We start from the raw sequence: 22533 nt of genomic DNA, 5'->3' as shown, positions 1-22533 counted from the left end.
AAATCCCTTCATATTACAGCACAGACCTTTCTTAGAGTGCACATTTGGATGTTTTGTGTGATATTTTTTGTTATTTACTTCATGTTCTATTATTTATTTATTGCATTATTTAAGTGTTGTGTGTTGCCATGATTGTGTTTTGTCTTTATTTGCATGATTCTCTGTATACTTTCCAGCTCAGGGCCGATCACCATTAGCCATTATACAGTATATGTGAGTATGTCAGCTCAGTTCAAAATGTTGCCCTGAGGATCCATGTTGGAACCAGGTAGAGGGTAAATGATTAGGCAAAACTGTAACTACTTTTGTTTATTGTGATATCAGAACAGATGTATCATTATGTACCTCACAAACTCATCTTCTATTCTCTGCTGCTCTGCGACATTAACTCAGAGATTCACCTCAACCAGACTTTACAGAGGATGAATAATAATGTTGTTTGGGCAGAAGATAAAGATACACATCCAGAGCAGACAGAGTGATGCCGTGGCAGTGTGAGGAGAGGAGATTGAGACGTACCTTGCAGCCGCTGCTGATGTCGTGACCCCAGTGGTTGGGCGCACATTTGTCACATCTCTCTCCCACGGTGTTGGGCGGACAGATACACTGACCTGTGTTAGCATCACAGTTATTTCCCACATGGGCACACTGGCACGCTGCGAGACAGACAGAAACAGAGAGCAGGTTAATTGTGGAGCGCAGCTGAGCAGCTGTTCTAAATGTCAGCGCCGGCTCTCCTCTCCGCTGGAGTAATATCAGACGCTCCGGCTGGAAGGAGATGGGCAAATTTACACACCATCCCAACAGAGAATGACGATGTTCTTAATGAAATGAACACCGCAGATGAATACTGTAGCGCTCACAGGTCAGGCTTGTTGATGTCCACATTAAAAGCCATTTTCTGAAATGTGAGCTGGGGGGTTAAAAATGTAAGAATGTTTATTCTTAAGTGAACTGTGCCTTTCATGTTTTTCCTATCCTATGGATTTACTGTTCTATTGTTTGTACAAATAAAAATCTCAATGCACGACTGAATCTGGAATGAATTACAGAGGCACACACATGGCCTCATATCATGGGCTGGAGGTTCGGAGGTGAATTCTTACATGTGCAGCCGCCTTCCTGGAAGCTGAAGTGTCCGGGAGCGCAGCGGTCACACTTCTGTCCTGTCACACCAGGCTGACAGCGACACTGACCGCTCTCATCACAATCAAACGACTTCGATCCGAATGAACTGCAGTGGCATGGGACGCAGCCTTGAGCGCCGTGCATGTGTAAACCAGACTGGAGAGACAGAGAGGAGACAGTGAGGAGGGTTAAAACAAGGCCATGCTCTGAGTGATGGCTAGACTATTCTGCACACTACTCTCCACAATTAAGGTACAAATACAAACCCGATTCCAATAAAGTTGGGACACTGTACATGTGGAAGTTTTAAATTTCAATATTTTATTCAGAATACAACATAGATGACATATCAAATGTTTAAACTGAGAAAATCTATAATTTTAGGGGAAAAATAAGTTGATTTTAAATTTCATGGCATCATCATCACATCTCAAAAAAGCTGGGACAAGGCCATGTTTACCACTGTGTGGCATCCTCTCTTCTTTTTATAACAGTCTGCAAACACCTGGGGACTGAGCAGATTTTGTAGTTGCTAAAGTTTAGGAATAGATATGTTGTCCCATTCTTGTCTAATACAGGCTTCTAGTTGCTCAACTGTCTTAGGTCTTCTTTGCTGCATCTTCTTCTTTATGATGCGCCAAACGTTTTCTATGGGTGAAAGATCTGGACTGCAGTCTGGCCATCTCAGTAGCCGGATCCTTCTTCTACACAGCCATGATGTTGTAATTGATGCAGTATGTGGTCTGGCATTGTCATGTTGGAAAATGCAAGGTCTTCCCTGAAAGAGACGACGTCTGGATGGGAGCATATGTTGTTCTAGAACTTGGATATACCTTTCAGCATTGATGACGCCTTTCCAGATGTGTAAGCTGCCCATGCCACATGCGCACGCAGATATGGCTTCTTTTTTGACCTATAGAGTTTTTGCCAACAACGGCGAATGACACGGTGGATTGTGTTCACCGACAATGTTTTCTGGAAGTATTTTCTGAGCCCATGTTGTGATTTCCATTACAGTATCATTCCTGCATGTGATGCAGTGTCGTCTAAGAGCCTGAAGATCACTGGCATCCAGTGTGGTTTTCCAGCCTTGACCCTTACACACACAGATTGTTCCAGATTCTCTGAATCTTTGGATGATATTATGCACTGTAGATGATGATAACTTCAAACTCTTTGCAATTGTTCTCTGAGAGACTCTTTTCTGATATTGCTCCACTATTGTTTGCCGCAGCATCGGGGGAATTGGTGATCCTCTGCCCATCTTGACTTCTGAGAGACACTGTCACTCTGAGAGTTTCTGAGAGGTCTCACTTTTAACATTTGATGTTATCTATATTCTATTGTGAATAAAATATTAGTTTATGAGATTTGTAAATTACTCCATTCCTTTTTTAATCACAATTTGTTCAGTGTCCCAACTTTTTGGAATCGGGTTTGTAGATTTAGAAAGCAATGAAGGCACAAATCCCCTATTTTTAGAGCAAGAAATATTACATATGTTGGAGAACAGGGGTTTTTCATCTGTAGCTGACCATTAACTTTTTTTAAAAATAACACGAAATCTGACTTAATACAGAGCATCAAGCTCATTTTTTGCACCTACTCATGGAATGTGCCATGTTTAGTTATGCAAACAGTAAAATATCAAGTGCAAAATTATGTAAAACATCCTTCAGTGACTCAAAGACCTTAATAAACACAGCACAGATCACAGCCATGCAGACATTACAGATCAAACCAAACCACAAAACGAGTTTGTGCTATATCCCCTTTACACTTCAACTGACTGTTAAAACATTTTGAGAAGTAAATGCCAAAAAGATCATTTTCACAAATGATCATGCAGTGATGATAAAGCTGAACACGCCATGTGGATGTGAAGTCACCGTGGCAGCCATTGCAGTGGGTGATTGACAGCCATCTGTCTGCTAGGAACAGGTGCGCTGTCACCATAGCAACCAATGAGAAGTGGTCCTGGCACAGACTGTCAGTGGCACCCCATGGATGCCAGATATATGAGGACACACACACACACACACACACACACACACACACACCATGCAAAGCTGTGAGCCAAAGTAACACAACTCTCCTCCAAGAGAACTCATAACCATGCCTGGTGCTTTTTAAAGACTACGAAAAGACAAACATATAAAAGAGCACAGCATTTAACAGTGCCATGTGCTTTCTGAGCACGACAGACTCTCTTAAGCGCTACTTAACTAATGTTACAAGTAAATGTATAATTAAAAGCTAAAGCATATTATGTTACATTCATCTTAAAACCAAAGTATGTCTTAATTAATGTATATATGTTTTGGTATCTTTCATTAATAACTGTACACAAGTGTTCTTAAGCATGCAGAAAGTTTCTCATGCAAAACCTCTGCATAAACACAATTGCATGTGGATTTGTTCTTGATCTTCAGTTAAAGGAATAATTTGAGAAATCAGATTTTTGTAAGAGTAAGAGGTCACTATACTATAAAAAAATACCATAAATCAGTATTGAACTCTTGTTCGTAACAGTTAACAGTATAACATGCATATCACCCAGTCATAGCAGAGGGAATTTAATCTTAAAGGAGACACAACCCTTAAACTGACTGCTTAAATCAGAGGGCCAAAAACATTTATTTTCCCATTTATGACTACTTTTGATGTAAAAATCCAATCAACATTATAAGAGCACATCCAGGAACATTTGAAACATTATGAATGCAATGCAGGAGCCCTTTACAGCCAAATGTGTCAAACACAATAAACATCTTTATGAAGGAGCCCAGATCAAGTTCAGACATGCTCATGTTGCTGCTGTGAAATAAGAAAGACATACTGTAACTCACACTTAGCAACTCACTTTCTAATAATAATCATATCTATAAAAAACACGTTGATTCCCATGTTTCTAAGGCCAGCTGAATTCAAGCACATTCTACATTTAGAATAAAAGTGTGAACTTGTTAAATACAGTTTGTGCATGGACATGTTCAAACAGGTTTTGTGCATACAGGTAATGAGAAACACCATGTGTAATAATTCAAAATATTATTTATTTATTTTTTAGCGAGCATGTGATGAGCTACAGTATAATGCATAATGCTGATCTTGAAGTGATGCATGATGCCTTCAGTACTGCATTACTGATACCAAAAACTACCATGAAAAGAAGCATCCTACATAAATATGTTATATTACAGGGAATATATTTTATATAACAGGAATAAAATATAAAAACAACTTTGTAAAGGAACAAATCTAAAAACGTAATAAGGAGCTATGCATATACTATTACAGTTTTTAATATTTTAAATTAGCTTTTATATTTTCAGCTTTCATTTTAATTTTAGTAAAATTTTTAGTCATTTTGTTTTGTTTGTCTTTTTTTTATATTACTATTTATGTTTAATTTATTTCCTTTTCAGTTGTAGTTTTTATTTATGTCCAGTTTGTAAAATGTATTTCCATTAACTAAACAGTTTTTCAGTTAGTTAATCTGAATAAAGCTTGAAAAAGATTGATCTGATCAGCTGTAAAAAGGTTGTGAGTATAATGTGTGTTATTTTGAACACTCTTACACTGATATTAGATGAGTTAAAGGAAGTCACACACACACACACACACACACAGATCCTGTCCACCCATCATGCCGTGCGTTTACCCCTGTGCCGGGGCGGTACGCCCCTCGAGGGCAGCCCCCTCTGCTCTCCCATCTCTGGATGTTTTGGATGGGAACCTGTTGGACGGGTCGGCGGGTCTCCCTGCGGGCGTGAGGCGGGCGCATCAGGTCACACCTGCGGCCCAAGTACCCGGCCCGACAGATGCACCTGCCCTCAGAGTCACAGCGCTGGGACACAGAGCCCCGAGCACTGCACTGACACGGCCTACACAACTCAGCCTCACTGTCCCACCAACAATTCGGCTAAACATACACGTTTACGAAGAGGCAGAGACAAAAATAAAAAATATATATATATAAAAAAAGAAGAAAATTACTCACACTGATTCAAAGAATAGGGAATGTGTTATGCACACAGTCATGTCAGTCTAACCCAGTGACAGAGATGACTGCATTTGGTGTGGTGTAGACTCACCATGCACTCGTCACACTGACGTCCAACAACATGTTGTCGACACTGGCACTGTCCGGTCTCCTGATGGCACGAGTCTGAGAGCGATCCGTTACTGTGACACTGACACGCTACACGGAGACACAGAGAGAAACACGACCAGGCATGAAGACATTACATCTAGAGGGACGGTAGGTTGCACTGCCAGTCAGAAGTTTGGAACATGGTTCTCATTGGTTTTTAATGGTTCTGAAGGTGGCCTCTTTTGCTCTTCTGTGAGGCTCAAAACAGTAATAATGTGCAATAATATTGCAATTTCAAATACATGTTTTCAATTTGAATGCATATAGAAATGTCATCTATTCATGTGATGACAAAGCTAAATTTGCAGAGTACCAATAATAATTCAGCAAATTAGTTTCACATTTATGTTTGAGGACTTTTATGTCGGTATGTTGTTGGTATGCACCCTGTATGCCAATACTGGTTTGAGCCTGGTCCGTACTGGGATGGGAGACCGTGTATGGGTGAGGAGAGTCTCATATGATTATGAAGTGCTTTGGGTGTACAGTACAGAGTAAAGAACTCTATAAACAACCCTCATTCATTAATTCAGGCATTACCTTTGGTCTCTGTGTTGTGGGTTGTCTCTGTTCTCACAACATGAACAATTATTCGTTTTTACACAGTTTTTCACATTTCAAATGTCACATTAAAAACGCTGTTCCCTTACATGTTTAAATTAAGACTTTGAATCCCATAGTTTCAGTTTGGACTCCGCAATCTAAATATGTTTTGCAATGTTATATCCACATCAAATGAGCTAAGCACTGTTCAGAAGGAACACATAGACTGGGAAACTGTTTCATTGTCATGTTTCATGCATAACCAAGGGAATGTGTGCAACCCAAATGTGCTTTGAACTCGCCTCTGGCGTGTATAACAACTAAAATTAAAAACCAGTGAGATTATTCAATATCCCGTGACCCCTTTGCATGCTAATCAGTGCAGTGTGTGTGGAAAACAATCAAACAGAATGACTCTATCCTGCTTTAAATTACAGCACACTGCTGTAGGGCTGCAGGAGGACAGATTGCATTTCAATATAATGCACACACACTTTCTGAACAGTCTGACTCTGACTGAGATGGAGCACAGATGGTGCTGTGTGAGGCTTGTTGGAGGGGAATCTGTGTGTATTGTCCTTGAGAGTAGACGGCCCGCACTACTGGATCAACTCATCTCACACACACACACACACACACACACACATCTGCCATACAGGCTGTCTGGAAGAACATTTTTTAATTTCTACAAAAACAGACACATTAAACAAATCCTAAAGAGACAACCAAATACAGTGTGTTTTAGAAAAGGCGCAAAATATCCCACATTTTACTGTAGTCATAGAGTGCCCAATTTTCTGCTCTGATTTAGACCTTCGAAGTGCATATTTAACAGGTCATCTTAATTTTACAAAAAACAATGCTATTCATAAAATAAAGTACTACTGTATTATATATTTCTAAATTATTTTGTGTAATAATTAACTAATAGCATGCCAATCAAATCACAATTTCATAAAAACAAAAATAGAATTGTCTATAACTGTGATCATGGTAAAATCACACTGACTATTTCTGCAGAAGAAAATATTCAGTAGTTATCTAACAAACTCAGAGGTCATGATAGATCTGCCTTTAGGTTTAAACAGTATTTATAAAAATCAATTCACAGCTTAAATTATATTTTTACATTATGCAATCTAATTGTAAACAGTTCTTCCAGGTTTAAGTTTGTTTGTTTATTATTATTGCCCTTTTGCAATGTTTAATCAAAAGGACATAGTTGAAACGTCAGCCTGGTGATGTATGCAGTATTTCCCCAATCATTTATTCATAAATCATCTAATATTCAGATTATAAAAGATTAGACATCACAAACTGCTGTTAGTCAAAGGGCTACAATCTGGAAACAATCAAACTGTGCTCCTTCACTTACCTTGGCAATTCTTGGCTATGAGAGCGTCTCCAAAGAATCCATCAGCGCACCTTCCACAGTCCAGTCCTCCGTATCCCTCATGACAGCGCAGACAGGCGCCGGTCACCGGATCGCAGCTGAGCTCTGCTGTAAGATCCAGGTTACCGTTACACATACACCGCTGACAGGAACCCCCAGGAACGTTGGGATGACCGAAATAGCCATTAGCACACCTGAGGTCATCCAGAGAGGAGAGAATACATGCTTTAGAGATGCACACACTTCAAATAATGATACACATAATAAAATAATTTACACTCAAATCAACATTTCACATGCATTTGATTTATTGCTTGGTTTTATAACGTACAGTCAGCCAGCTTGAAGTCCTAGTCACTGTGTGTCCTGATATATTAGCTGGTGCAGTGATGTAGCTCTTAATTTGTCATTTGTAATTGCAGTTTGAATCAGATCAGAAGTGGCTTTAGCAGTTGCATGTACCATAGAAGCTAACGCTGAGATAAACAGATAGTTTATAAAAAATAGCTGGGGTAAAGTGGGATAAATGGAAACACTTAAGGAAAGCATTTAAGTATATTGCATTTCCCGACGAAAAGAGCTGTGTAAGACTGAACTGACTCCATTACAATATGTCTGATGAACAAACTTATTTTGATCATGAGAAGAACACCTAGGACTTTTCTCGCCGAAACGATGAGAATGTGAGAGAAATATAAGAGGAAGAGACACTATCACTTCCTCCGCTCGCCTCGCCCACCCGCTCTTCTTATCTGCTGTCGGTGCGGTTGGATCCTATATCTCTATTCAAGCAACTTGTGTTGCTGGCTGATAAACACGCACAGTCTATCCACTGCCTTCATGTTAAATGGATTCCTCTGCGCTTATCTGCACACGACTGCGCTATCTGCATGATGGTGGAAAGAGAAAGTAATCACAGTGTTTCACTCACGCTCAGCGGATTCTGCGAGCCACCCCAGACTTATTAATTGAATATGGTATTGCTTGTGCCTGTCTTTACAGGCCCAGCGGCATGCTAGTGCAGAATCTAGTTCTAACTGTGAATGTTGGAGATTTCAACTTTTAAACGAAATCTCAGATCTCACAATAACTTTAAAAAACATAATATCCCTTCAGCAGTACAAATTCTCTGGGCTCATGTCTTATTTAAGAAATCTTGTTACACAGACACTAATATCTAAATTTATAGTTGATCACAAAGTGTAATTTTTCACCAAACTGCCTGTCCTGGTGCTTGGTACTTGGTAAATTTAAAATGATAAGTGAACTTCATGTAACTTCATTCTTTGATAGGAAATCGTCTACTAAGGACATGAGTGTAAATACAATTTGGCAAATGTGACTCACTCAAATGCTTATTTCAAAATATATCAAACTATAAAGGAACTGATATGTTGTTGCTTCCATATCTGAGAATACAAGAAAGAAAATAATTGTTGGATAGATGTTCATTATTAGAATTTGGATGCATTTCTCTGTACTATAGTTCATCATAATTTTTGGAAAGGCTTGGAATCATGTTAGCACTGGCCTTGCTTGAATTTTACTTGTCAGATTATTACATACTGATGTGTGTAAATGTGAAGTTGTCTCAGACTAAAGTCGCAGTCACAATAGACTTCAAGCATGCAAACATTTTCGGATTCTGCAAAAGTCATGATCTGACACCACACTCTTAAGTTTTTAAAAACTTAAATCTAACAAATAACAAATAGAAATATATCCAAAACAAAAAACATATCATCTACTCCACTTTCTTGCATTGCTACAGTTTTACATTTATGTTCTTTTAATTCAGCTACGAGGTCATGCCATAACATATCAACCTTGTATTGGTCACATGGTTACACTTGTTACAAATTCGCAGGTTAAGAGTTCACTCCACTTGAACTTTGTAAAACAGTAGAATCCAAAACAACTTTGCAGAAGCTTGCACGTCTGCTCTCTCGCATTCGCATGTGTATGAATGGAAGTCAATGGAACAAAAAGTGTAGTGTCCGATCTTTAACAGATACATACGGAGTGCCACAAGGCTCTGTCTTAGGTCCAATTTAGTAGCATTTCCACGTACATCCTACAAGGCCGAATTACAATGAAACATCTGATTATACATTTATTTATATATATATATATATATATATATATATATATATATATATATATATATATATAAATTTTCACTATTTTCATACTTTATTCTCATTTTTTATTATTAGCATTTAGTGTACTAAGAGAGTAAAGACTGGTATCCATTAATTGACAAATAGGAAGTCAATGAGCATAAACATGGGTTAGCAAATTATTACAGAATCGCTTTAAGTGTCTGGGTAAATGGAAAAGTCCCCACCTACCATTTCAAAAGTACATAACCCCCATTTTACTGTCAGACAGGCTGTCACCTCTGCACTGCTTCTGTACCCTTTAAAGGGTAACTGAGCATCGAAGGCTGGCTCTTCCTCTTTCTCTGGTGCCAGCTCATAATTTCTCCAGTCGTTAGCTCTGCTGTGAGGGAGCCATCTTAAGCACTGATGACTCGGGTCAGGTGTCTTTAACCCAGGCTATATATATATATATATATATATATATATATATATATATATATATATATATATATATATATATATATATATATATATATATATGGCCATCTTCCTGTGTGTCTGCACACAAGAGAACGATTACTAAAGTTCCCTCTCTACTCCTTTCACCTCAGCCTGCTCTCTCTGACTCACATGCAGTTTCGGGTGTCACTGGCCATGCAGGGCCAAACTAAACATAAGTACTCTATTTCAGAGAATGACCAGGCGCCATAGAGGGAAGTAAAAGACTGAGTGGGGTGAAGAGAGGTGGGTAGTGGGTTTTTATGTGTTGGGTCAGTGATTCTTAAACCGAAAGTATCACTAAACCCATTACTGTTATGGATTGCCTACTACACTTTCAGAGCTTACGGCATGCTTCACAACAAACACATACACAGTGTGTGAATGAAGCAGACCTGTTTCACGGAGCACAACTGCAGTGTAATAGCAACAGCAGGCTCACACTGTGCTTTCACTCTGATTACATATGCATGGAAAACAGAAACTGACACTTTTATCCGCATATAGATGCAGTACCATAAGTAAGCTGCATCCCCCACCCCAAACCCCATTTGTGTTTACCTGATATTTCAGAAAGGCACTTTCTTGCCATTATTCTGGTGCATGTAAATCTGGTCACTGACAGGGTTTCTGCTGTGAATGGTACTTAAGCTCTATAAAGTATAAGTGATTTCTGGTATAATATATTGAGCAGTCCTTCAGACCAGTGGTTCCCACCCATATTCCTGGAGCCCCCTGCACTGCACATTCTGTGTGACTCCTTCATCAAACACACCTGATTCAACTGTAGAGTTAAATCAGTAGAGACTCTAAGACTTCAAATGGGTGTGTCAGACAAAGGAGAAATGCTAAATATTTAGTGTCAGGAGCTAATCTATCGAAGAATCTAATTTATACATTTACAAATAATATAAAATCTACATAAATCCAAAGCACAACTACACAATTTACTGTTTACAACCCCCTGAGTATCTTAGAATATATGTAAACTACAAATATAAATTAGATAATCTTGATTCAGTTTGGGTAGCTGTTACTACATATGGAATTTAGTTCACCAATTTATAATTTGTGTCAGTCATCACTGAAATCGGCACTAAAGTCTCAGAAGGTGTCTCTTAAGAAGAGTGAGATATTTCAATATTGAAGGAATATTGATCAGCAATTGTGGCACTTGTTGCTCAACTTTAATCCGTGTCCTTAACATGTTTGGTAGCACTCCAGTGAGCTTAGTTTGGCTCTACAGATAATGGATAGCGTTCATCTGATTTTCTCAGATGAAAATTGGGATCTGGTGTTGAAAATGATGTATGATGTCCTGTAACCACATATTTGGGATTCGTGGGGACTAAATGTAATAATTTATGATTCAAAACCCTGAAAACCACACTTCGGCAAATCTGAATACTAGAACTGACATATGAGAATATGTCAGTTCTAGTATTCAGATTAGCAGTTAGCCAATGTGTGGTTTAGTTCTACAGTATGGTGGTTATGGCCAAGTTGGAAAATGTTGATTTTTAAAGTTTCTTTTAATTGTTTCTCTATAGAAGACTCCACTAAAAAAAGGCACAGATGAGATAACAGTTGGCATACAAGTATAAAGCTATATAATGAATGTGGATTCATTAACATTTCCCAAAAGTAGAAGTGGATTTACTTAATAACCAAAGGCAGGTGATCACCTTGGGCCCCCAAAAACCAAGCCCCAAAAATGCAGTAAATGGTAAAAAGTATCACAACAAAAATGGAACCTAAAGGTTGATCAAGGTAAGTGTGTGCAAATGCATAATGCAAATGTAAATGTTCAGGTTCTGGAAGACTTGATGAGAAATGTTTGAGTCCAGATCTCTGCCTTCTCATTGCAGATTATCTGAGCATTATATGAAGCTTTCTTGAGACCTCCTTTTAAAGCCTGTGTGCGATTACTGGGCTCTTTTTCTTACAAGTAGCAAAAGTCTCAATTTAATGTAGCTTTCCTGTTGGACGGCCTCAACAAAATGCGTTTTTAAGAACACATTTTATGAGCGATGTGTGCCGCCTGACTGAGTTTGTTTGAAGTGTGTCCTTCACATCTCTTTCAGTGGGTCTCTCAGGGGACAGACTAGGTTTGAGCACCATCTGAGCGGTGATGGATTGGTGTGTGCGTCTGTTCCTGGCATTTCCCAGAACAACAAACCTTTCCATTCACTCTGTCTCTCCTCTCTAACTTTCTGCACTTGTCCTCTACAACACACCATCAGCTCCCTCATTTCCATTCCCTCCACTTCGTGTCTGCTAATGGCTCAGCGTGAAGAGCTTTGGTGCCAGTTAACGTGTACCAGAGCTGGCACTGCACCAGTCCCTCTCCATCTGTTTCAGGGGTGGGGTCACAACAGAGCCGAGACCTTTCTTCCACCTAAATGGCGTATTCCACGACAACACTGTAATTTAGTCTGCATACAGGGCTGGTGCGACTGCCAACACAACCCACCCAGAATGCAGCATATGCTAATGCTAACACATCAGCATACCAACCTTCAGAGAATGAGAGAGATTTTTAACAGTGTGGAACATGGGGTCAGAAAGAAAGAGAAATAAACAGAGCGACTGATGGAAATATTCAGTATGATAGATGAGCTCAGTGATTTCTGATGCTAATGAAATTAAGACAAAACCATGAGATCCACAGCGAGCGAGCTGCTTTGTGCTATATTGCATTTGTGGCCACTTAACACTGAGCACAGAGGATCAAGACATCTGTTCCATCTTATCCCTAAATTTTATTTAATGTCACTCTAGGACAGAGATCCAAATGGCCTAGAGATTAAGATTTGTTTGACTAGTATACTCAAACACATTACAAACCCAAACTTATGGTGTTCAGCATTTTACTCTCTCTCTCTATCTCCATCCCTCTTTCTCCCTCCCTCCCTCCCTTTCTCTCTCTCTCTCTCTCTCACACACACACACACACATAAAAACAAGGGTTAAATAAGAAGAGTTACTATAGAGCAGCGGTTCTTAACTCCAGTCCTGGGGACCAACAGCTGTGCACATTTTGCTTGTTTGTCTTCTCTGAGGGACTCAGTTCAGTTCATGGATCTCCCTCCTAACGAGCTGATAAACTGAAACAAGTGCATTAAATAAGGAAGTAATACAAATTGCGTAGAGCAGTGGGTCCCCAGGACTGGAGTTGAGAACCACTGTTGTAGAGGACCAACACGTAGGTTTCTCATCTTTGCTGCCCTTTATAGTAGGCACCCTCCCCTGCATCCTAAATTAAACAAAACCACTGATGCAATTTAAGTCACTTTGGATAAAAGCATCTACCAAATGATTTCAAGAGTTTAGTGTTAAATTGTTAAGCTTACAACATGATATTCAAACAAACATAAAAATACATAAAGCACACACAAAAGATGACTAAATTAAGGACAGAGTGGGGTAACTCAGTTTTTTTGACCCTTCACTTTGTTTATTATATCTATGGCCTGATGTTAAGATACTTTCTTGTTTCTTTTTCTATAAAGGGCAACTTGAATAAAGAATGGCACACCTTACCCCACTTGAGGTAAAGACTTGAGGCCAAACCTTGTCGTCTTACCTGTCACAGCGTGCACCTGTGTAACCCGGCTGGCATCGATCGCAGATCACCTCTCCTCTGACATCGACGTGACACGTGGGGCTAAAACTACGGTGTTTTTGAGCCAACAAGGGGACAAAGAGAAAAATAAAAGAGCAGCGAATTAAAAGCATCCTTCCCATTCATCAGAAGTACTTGCTCTGGTTCTGTCCGAAGCCAGAGAGAGTCTGAAGCCTAAGATGGTTTCGCTGGTGGGCAAACCCTCAGCAGCGAGCTCTAGTGTAATGACTGTGCAGCTATTTCAGACGACACTGGAGCCTGGCTGAGGGGCATGCTGGGAATGCTGAGGGCAGGAGCGGAGCAACGCTTTCTTTAGCCTGCTTGAGGAGGTGGAATGTTCAGCTGTTGGATTCTGGGATGTGTTTACTCTTTATGGATCAGCCACTAGCATGATACAGCTAATATTAGCCTGGTGCTGAAATCATGTGCCAGTTTGAGAGTTGAAGTAAGAGCACGCAAGAGCTACAAGTCGCCCCTTTAAATGCTAACATGCTAAAGATTTAGATCAGCTCGTTTTTTTTTCTTTAGCCCTCAGATTTCTCACAAATCTCCAATTCAGCAGCACTTAAACAGACCAATATTCTTTTACAACGAGGGAAAAACCATGCTGACAGCTTTTATTTTCTGATTTTTGTAGTGTTAAAAAAGGAAAATTGTATATCTCCGCTGTAAAAAGCATCAAACAAGAATTCCAATCCTAGTTCCAATGTTTATATTTCTGTTCTGGAGGTTTATGAAAATGAGCCCATATTTAATTAGATAGTGCCTCTTTTTAACATATTTAAACATAACATTTCAGAAAACAATTATCTTACTGTACTGTGATTTAAAAGCTAGGGAAGTATGATATCTCTTAATATTTTTTATTACTTTTACAAAAGGTTCTGCCACATTGACAAGCCGTTGTAGCACTAAAGGCACATTTTTACACCATTTTTAATACATTTATCCAAGATTAAATCTGAAGTGTCTGAAAGACGCATTAAACTGAAAACCAGTGATGGTTTGAATGGGACATTTAAGATGGTAACCAAATAAACCAGCTGTTGGTTTCAGCTGTTTAAATACAGACATGCTCAAAAATTATTAAACAAACCAAACACATAACTTGTTTCTGGATAGTTAAAGAGGAGGATAGTTACTGTCACTGGCATGTTAGGGAATACCAAACTAAAAGTAGCGGCGTTCCTATTTTAACTACATTTTAGCAGCAGAACAGAACAGAACATAAGCTCAGCTATTTCCAAAATAGCTTGCTTTCCCAGTCACAGTTCATTTCAACAAAATAGCTCAAAACAGGTTGAATATATATTTTTAGTTTTGGACTGATTTTATCTCTTTTAGTTTGATTAAGTTATAATACAATAGGGTTATTTATTTATTTTCCATTTTACTTGAGTGTATGTGAATGTGTCATGGTAACTGAGATCCTCATTGTTAACGTGAAACATAAATATTAATATATCCTCCTGAGACCCAGAATCCCCCCCACCCCAGGTCATTTCATTGTTTTGAGCATAAAAAACAAATGGGAAAAATTTTATGAAAAAAATATATTTTATGCTATGCATAATAGGACCTATATGCAAAAATAATGTTTTTTCATCCACCAATCAATTTTTATGTTTCAGTCTTTTTTGTTTGTTTGTTTGTTTGTTTTGATTGAAATCTTGTATCAAGATGATTAAATTTATAAAATATATTATAGAATGATTATACATTTTCAACATTTTCATAAGCATCTCATATTTAAAATTTATCATGATGATATGATAATATTTCCAAAAGATTGCTGAATTCAGTGATTCAGTCAATGTCAATCATTTTAAAAGACTGAGAAGAGGAAGCTTTCATGGTCAGTCCTTCTGAAAACCATTTAACGTGCTCTTTACAGTACATCCAGACTCAAGACTGTGACTAACTGTGAGACATTTGCTAAAATATAGCATATGTCTTCTCCAGAGGAAAAAGTATACGGCTGGGTCTCAAGAAGACATGTATGTAATATAAGAGAACATAACATAGCCTGATGGTTCTATACAGTAATAATCTGAAAATACGTTTGTAGGTTCTAAGGACATGACTTCCTGACATCATTGCTGACGTACTTGTTTGACGGGTTCAGAAGAGGACAAGCACATGGCTGACAGTCTTCTGCAGTTCCTCTGGTGGTGTCTCCGTAGTATCCAGGAGCACACTGATCACAGTACGGTCCTGTCGTGTGGTCCCTACAGCCCTACAACACACACACATTTACAGACAGAAAAACACACGACTAATGTCAAGAGATGGATTTAATATCAATAAGCATGGTGAATGCAAGAGTCTACTTTAATGTTTAAGATAACTTTTGTGGAAATAAACATATAGGTTAAATAACATGAAAATAAGACAAGATTTTTTAAATTTACTGTTACACTGAATTACATTTTAGTGAATGTCTTCTGTAAATCACAGTATATATGTATTTCTTTGTTTTTTGTTTTCACTCTTTTGTTTTTTTTCCTACTCTTTGTCTACAGATGAGAACATGAAACTGATTATCATAAATGTCACTTTCCATAAAAAGTAACACTAACATAATTGTTCACTTTTTATTAGGCATGTCACAGTATTGTGATGGCTAACTTTTAAAAGTAACATTCGGCAGCAGGCACGCACACTTTTAGTTGGTCTTTCAGAGACATACAGTGTCAGATGAATGGATCAGATGGACAGCACTAGTTCCCCTTCGAGGGAACATCGAACTGCATCAAATGACACTTTGGGGGGAAGCCCCTCAGCGTAGCGCCTCTGAAGCATGATTGAAACTAAGCCAATCTTGATTGGTGTTGTGTTTCTAGCCTAGGCCCTCTGCCTAGAGGCAGCAGGAAATCAATGTTGACTTCCCGCCATTAAGTGTGCTTCGTTACGCATCGGTCTCTAGCGAACGCACCCTGCACTGTCCGCCCCACAGGCTTGCGGCCAGGCAGCATTCACGTCCGCACATCGAGAATCGTTTTCGGTCGAACCCTGCCGGAGACCCACTTCAGGGAGGAATCCCGATTAATACCAGTGGTGGACGAAGTACAACAAATCAAGTACTTGAGTAAAAGTACAGATACATATAATAAAATATTACTCCAGTAAGAGTAAAAGTACTCCTTTTTCAATTTTACTCAAGTGAAAGTACAAAAGTACTCGATTATTTATGTACTTAAGTAAAAAAGTACTGCAAGATAGATGTTTGCAATTTTATATAGGCTACTTAATTTAATTTTATATTAGCACTAGTGGTGGGCCGTTATCGGCGTTCACATGCTGCGTTAACGTGAGACTCTTATCGGGCGATAAAAAAAATATCGCCATTAATCTATTCTCAAAGTTGGGTTGGGAGCTGGGTCTATACTAAGCGAGCTATGATGACTTTCACCTTGATATTTTATATAACCGACTGCATGAGGCCAGCCTAAAAAGATGCTCAGGACAGTCGAATTTGCTTATTTTTGCTCTTGTGCCGACAAACACATATGAAATATGTCAAAATATCCACCTTGGAAATTATGCTCGAAAAAACTGTCAGTTATTTCATAAGTGAAGGTAAACAGTTGAGGAAAAAAATGGGATGTGTATTATATTGGATGCGTTCATCGTCTCTTAAAGTGACCGCACCTAATTTAGCTACTGGCTGCTGTAATGTTAATCCAAGAAAATGAAAATCACTCACTGCTCTTGAATGAAGTACTTAGTTTTAACAGTCAAACCAAAAATTATTCAGACACCAGATATATATTTTTTTAATGTATAGCAAAACTGTAATAATGTGAGAAATGTTGAAAATGATATTTCATTTTTACATTGAAGACTATCCAGTGCTATTTTACATTTAATTATTTGGTTTCTGTTCCTTGACACCTACAAACTTGAAAAAAAACTTAAACATTGTGTAAATAGCACAAATAAATAAAAATAAACGAACATACAAATTAAACAATTTCTAACAGGGCCCACTGGTACAACCTTCACCAGGTCCCCGCTGACCCCAGCTACAGCCCTCTGCTCACGCCTGTTTCACACATACTGGAATTAGTTTACAGCTTTTTCAAGCACTTTGTGATGCGTTTTGGAAACAGGAGATGAGCCCCTTTTCTAATGCACCACCTAGCTTGATAAACCCCTTCTCAAAGACTTACTGTTTGTCAATTTTATTTGGGTAACACACATATTCTGAATGCCTTCGGCAGAATTCGAATGAGCCATTTTAATCTAGATTAATCTAGATTAATTTCAAGATCACAGTGAGATTAATCTAGATAAAAAAACATCTAATTAGCACATATATTTTTTAAATAATCCTACTGCTCAAAATACCTGACATTTTTTCCAAAATAACCACTATATGGAGTCAAGATATATTTTTGATGTTGATATGGACTACACTGATGAGAGTGATGTTAACTGTGAAGTTTACACTGTGATGTACCTGAGAGAAAACAGAGATGATAATCTGATCTTCACCAGTAAGAACAAAGTATTTTAAAGTTTGTTGTTTTACAGAACATCACAGTTATATATGACATGATAATAAGGCCTGAAGTTAGGAAGGACATTTTAAAGAAAATATAATTATATTTTCATAATGATTTTTTCCTTCTCAAACCTTGTCTGTGGTTTAAAAACACCACTGGCCAAACGGGGTGCATCTCTTCCCCACTTTGATAATTACTGTAGTTATCATGTTCTGAACATCACATCTTTTCTTTTCTTCCCAGATGTTTTCTTCCCAGATGTATATATATATATATATATATATATATATATATATATATATAAATGACCTCAACTTAGCACCAGCAAGCTTGTTAGCTAGACAGTTAGCATCAGCTAACAAGATTAAACATTTACGTCTGTCTACTCGTCTAGTTAATCCAAACAATATACATATATATATATAACGTTACTGTTGATAAACAATATAAAAACAGACTTCACATAGGACATGAATGGTAAAATTTTTATAAAACTGTTAACATTATGGCAGCGGGGAATTTGATTATTTAATTATTTAAGTTATTGTATTTAATCTGTGTTATTTTTTTTTATTTTTTTTTTATTGACCTAAAATTGATGTGTCTGCATCGTCTGCACCGTCAGTGGTCTTAAATAGATCACTCTTTACAACGGATTTAGTTCCCAAACAACTGATAGTTTGGACCTAATTATGATTTTCAGTTACAATAATTAATCCAAAATTTCGACATTAATAACTTACTTTTAGCAACATCAGACGCACGCGCGATTCATTCATTCACCTTTATTTATATAGTGCTTTAAACAAAATACATTGCGTCAAAGCACTGAACAACATTCATTTGGAAAACAGTGTGTCAATAATGCAAAATGATAGTTAAAGGCAGTTCATCATTGAATTCAGTTATGTCATCTCTGTTCAGTTGAAATAGTGTCTGTTTTTATTTGCAATCAAGTCAATGATATCACTGTAGATGAAGTGACCCCAACTAAGCAAGCCAGAGGCGACAGCGGCAAGGAACCGAAACTCCATCGGTGACAGAATGGAGAAAGAAACCTTGGGAGAAACCAGGCTCAGTTGGGGGTCAGTTCTCCTCTGACCAGACGAAACCAGTAGTTCAATTCCAGGCTGCAGCAAAGTCAGATTGTGCAGAAGAATCATCTGTTTCCTGTGGTCTTGTCCTGGTGCTCCTCTGAGACAAGGTCTTTACAGGGGATCTGTATCTGTGATCAGACGCACTTCTGGTGACTCACACTAAACGGTTCATTTGAATCAGTGAGTGGTCGACTCCAGAACAGCTGCAATCGGATCATTCTAATTCATAAACAAATCATTTGGTGTGATTCGCGATCCGATTTAAAAGTTTATTTTAAAAAGTTTCAGTTCATTCATGATGAATCAGACACCGCTTCTGTGTGTCGGAGCACGTGATATATTATATGGAGTAACGATATGTTTTCTGAAATGTAGTGAAGTTAAAAGTACGGTTTTATGCTTTGGAATGTAGTGAAGTAAAAGTAAAAGTTACTCAAAATAAAACTACTCCAGTAAAGTACAGATACTTGAAAAATTTACTTAAGTACAGTAACGAAGTAAAGCTACTCCGTTACTGTCCACCACTGATTAATACCCGAGGCCAGCCTCGAGACGCTGGTCCCCTTAGTAGAGTATTTTGATGCAGGGAAGAATCTCACTAATATTTCTCCTTGGGCTCTGCGCACTATTCAAAAGGGGTACAGACTACAGTTCAGTTCCCGCCCACCAAAGTTCAACGTGGTGGTCTGGACTGTAGTCAACCCAGAGTAGAGTCGGGTATTGGAACAAGAAGTAAACTCTCTGCTGGTAAAGAAGGCTATAGAATGTATTGCTCCTCCAGACAGGGAGTCTGGGTTCTACAGCCACTACTTCTTAGTTCCCAAGAAGGATGGGGGGTTGCGTCCAATAATAGATCTCAGGCACTTGAATCGGTCTCTGAGGAGATTCAGGTTCAAGATGCTTACTATTCTCATCATTGTGAACCAAATTCAATTACGAGGATTGGTTTGTCACGATAGATCTGCAGAATGCATACTTCCACATTTCCATTCTTTCATATCACAGGAAGTTCCTGAGGTTGCCTTCGGGGGTGAGGCGTACCAATATCGGGTTCTTCCGCTCGGCCTAGCTCTCTCCCCTCGCACATTTACAAAATGTAAGGATGCAGCTCTAGCACCGCTGAGGCTTCAGGGTCTCAGGGTTCTCAATTATATCGACGACTGGCTGATTCTAGCCCATTCACAAGAGCTGGCAGTTCGGCATCGAGATGTTGTCCTTTCACATCCAGAGCCTGGGGTTGAGACTCAACACGAAAAAGAGCGTGTTTGCACCAGCCCAGAGAACCACGTTCCTGGGAGTGGTGTGGGATTTGGTTACGATGCGGGCACAATTGTCTTCTGCACGGATCGAATCCATTCTGGCCATGGTGACCAGGATAAAGCTAGGCCAGGCCATCACAGTAAAACATTTCCAGAGAGTGTTAGGTCTCATGGCAGCAGCATCCCGTATCATTCCATTCGGTCTCCTGCACATGAGGCCCCTGCAGTGGTGGTTGAAAACCCAGGGGTTCTCCCAGAGGGAAAACCCATTTTGCATATTCAGGTTTACGCGCAGATGCCTTCATTCCCTATCTATGTGGAAGAGAGCTTGGTTTCTGTCCTAAGGCCTCGTGCTGGGAGCATCATGTCACCGGAAAGCCGTCTCGACAGAAGACTCCCTCACGGCCTGGGGCGCGGTCATGGACGGCCGCTTTACGAGAGGTCTATGGCAGGACCATCATTCCTCCTGGCATATAAACTGCCTGGAAATGTTGGTGGTGTTCCAAGCTCTGAGGAGCTTCCTGCCGAATCTCAAGGGTCATCATGTCCTTGTGAGGACAGACAATATGTCGTTGGTGACCTATATAAACCATCAAGGGGGTCTGAGGTCTCGCCCTCTATGCAGACTGGCACATCAGATCCTCTTGTGGTCCCAGGGGAAATTGTTTTCTCTCAGAGCAACATACATCCCTGGGAATCAGAATCAGGGAGCAGACATCCTGTCAAGGCAGGGGCTGAGGCCCGGGGAATGGAGACTCCATCCCGAGGTGGTGGAGTCAATATGTCAGAGGTTCGGCCCATTGGAAGTGGGTCTATTCACATCTCGAGAGACGACTCACTGTCCACTGTGGTTCTCCCTCACACATCCAGCCCAGCTGGGGTTGGATGCCATGGTACACACGTGGCTGAGGCTGCGTCTGTATGCCTTTCCCCCGATCGCTCTGCTCCCGGGAGTTCTAGAGAGGGTTTGTCGCAACGGCATCAGTCTATTATTGGTAGCCCCATTGTGGCCAGCCCGAGTATGGTTCTCAGACATAGTATTACTTATGGACGGACCTCCATGGGAGCTTCCCATCAGGAGGGACCTGCACACAGGCAGAGGGCTCAATACTTCACCCTCAGCACGAACTATGGAAACTGCGGGTCTGGCCCCTGAGGGGGCAAAGTACTGAGAGGACGGCCTGTCAGCAGGAGTAGTGGAGACCATACTCAGCTCTAGAGCTCCCTCCACGAGGAAATTGTGCAGCCTAAAATGGAATGTTTTCACCGTTTGGTGCAGAGAGCGTGAGGTGGACCCAGTTAACTGCCCAGTGGCTTCAGTGCTGTAGTTCCTCCAAGATCGCTTCTCAGCTGGTCTTACCCCGTCCACTCTCAAGGTGTACGTGGTTGCCATTTCGGCTTTCCACACTCCTTTGAGTGATGGGCCTCTGGGGAGACAGCCGTTGGTCATATGTTTCCTCCGTGGGGCTTGGAGGATGAGACCTGCGGCTCGTACGAGGGTTCCCATTTGGGACCTGGCGGTGGTTCTTGGATGGTTGGTTGAGGCCATCTTTGAACCACTGGAGTCGGCTGAGGCCAAGAACCTTTCCTTTAAGGTGGCTTTTGTGTTAGCCATTACTTCTCTGAGGAGGGTAGGAGATCTCCAGGCACTATCTATATCTAATGGGTGCCTGGAGTTTGCTCCAGGCAACATCAAAGCCATCCTACTTCCTAGGCCAGGCTATTTGCCCAAGGTGCCGTCTAATGTGGCACGGCCTATGGTTCTGCAGGCTTTTCATCCTCCACCTCACATGACGGCGGATGAGGAGAGACTTCACCTGCTCTGCCTTGTCAGAGCTCTCAAAATATATATCCAGAGGTCCTCTCATGGCGGAAGTCAGACCAGTTTTTAGTCTGTTTCAGGTCACCCAAGAAGGGGCTTCCTGATTCCAAACAGACCATTAGCAACCATATTTTCCTAGCTATATCTATGGACTACCAGGTGCGCAATTTGCGTTCACCTCTGGCAGTGAGGGCTCATTCTACCAGAGGAAGGCGTCCTCTAGAGCCCTCCTCTCAGGGGCCCCCATCCAGGAGGTCTGCGATACAGCAGGATTCAGCAGTTACGTTTAGCTATCTAAATGGGGGCACTACATAGGCATAATGGTTTTTATACTGTACAAACTGTATATTCTATTGCCCTACATCTAAACCTATCCCTTACAGGAAACTTTCTGCATTTTTA

At 39.9% G+C, this 22533-nt stretch overlaps 1 protein-coding gene across 5 annotated transcripts in view; it reads right to left on the bottom strand.

The window, feature by feature from the left end:
• lama2 (laminin, alpha 2) overlaps positions 1-22533 on the bottom strand; it is a 171871-nt gene that overhangs the window by 45319 nt on the left and 104019 nt on the right. For 3 of the 5 annotated variants that reach the window (XM_052534639.1, XM_052534640.1, XM_052534641.1), the window contains exons 17-23: positions 15554-15681; positions 13407-13493; positions 7203-7414; positions 5226-5332; positions 4793-5053; positions 1107-1284; positions 520-656 (exon numbers count right to left, since the gene is read on the bottom strand). In XM_052534639.1, coding sequence (XP_052390599.1) covers positions 520-656; positions 1107-1284; positions 4793-5053; positions 5226-5332; positions 7203-7414; positions 13407-13493; positions 15554-15681 — 1110 coding nt within the window. The remainder of the gene's footprint in view (positions 1-519; positions 657-1106; positions 1285-4792; positions 5054-5225; positions 5333-7202; positions 7415-13406; positions 13494-15553; positions 15682-22533) is intronic. The other 2 variants (XM_052534642.1, XM_052534643.1) reach the window with 1 other exon arrangement.

Source organism: Carassius gibelio, chromosome A20, assembly GCF_023724105.1.
Source record: "Carassius gibelio isolate Cgi1373 ecotype wild population from Czech Republic chromosome A20, carGib1.2-hapl.c, whole genome shotgun sequence".
Taxonomy (NCBI): domain Eukaryota; kingdom Metazoa; phylum Chordata; class Actinopteri; order Cypriniformes; family Cyprinidae; genus Carassius; species Carassius gibelio.
The sequence above is the reverse complement of the archived record's forward strand: the minus strand, read 5'-3'. Positions and strand labels throughout refer to the sequence as shown.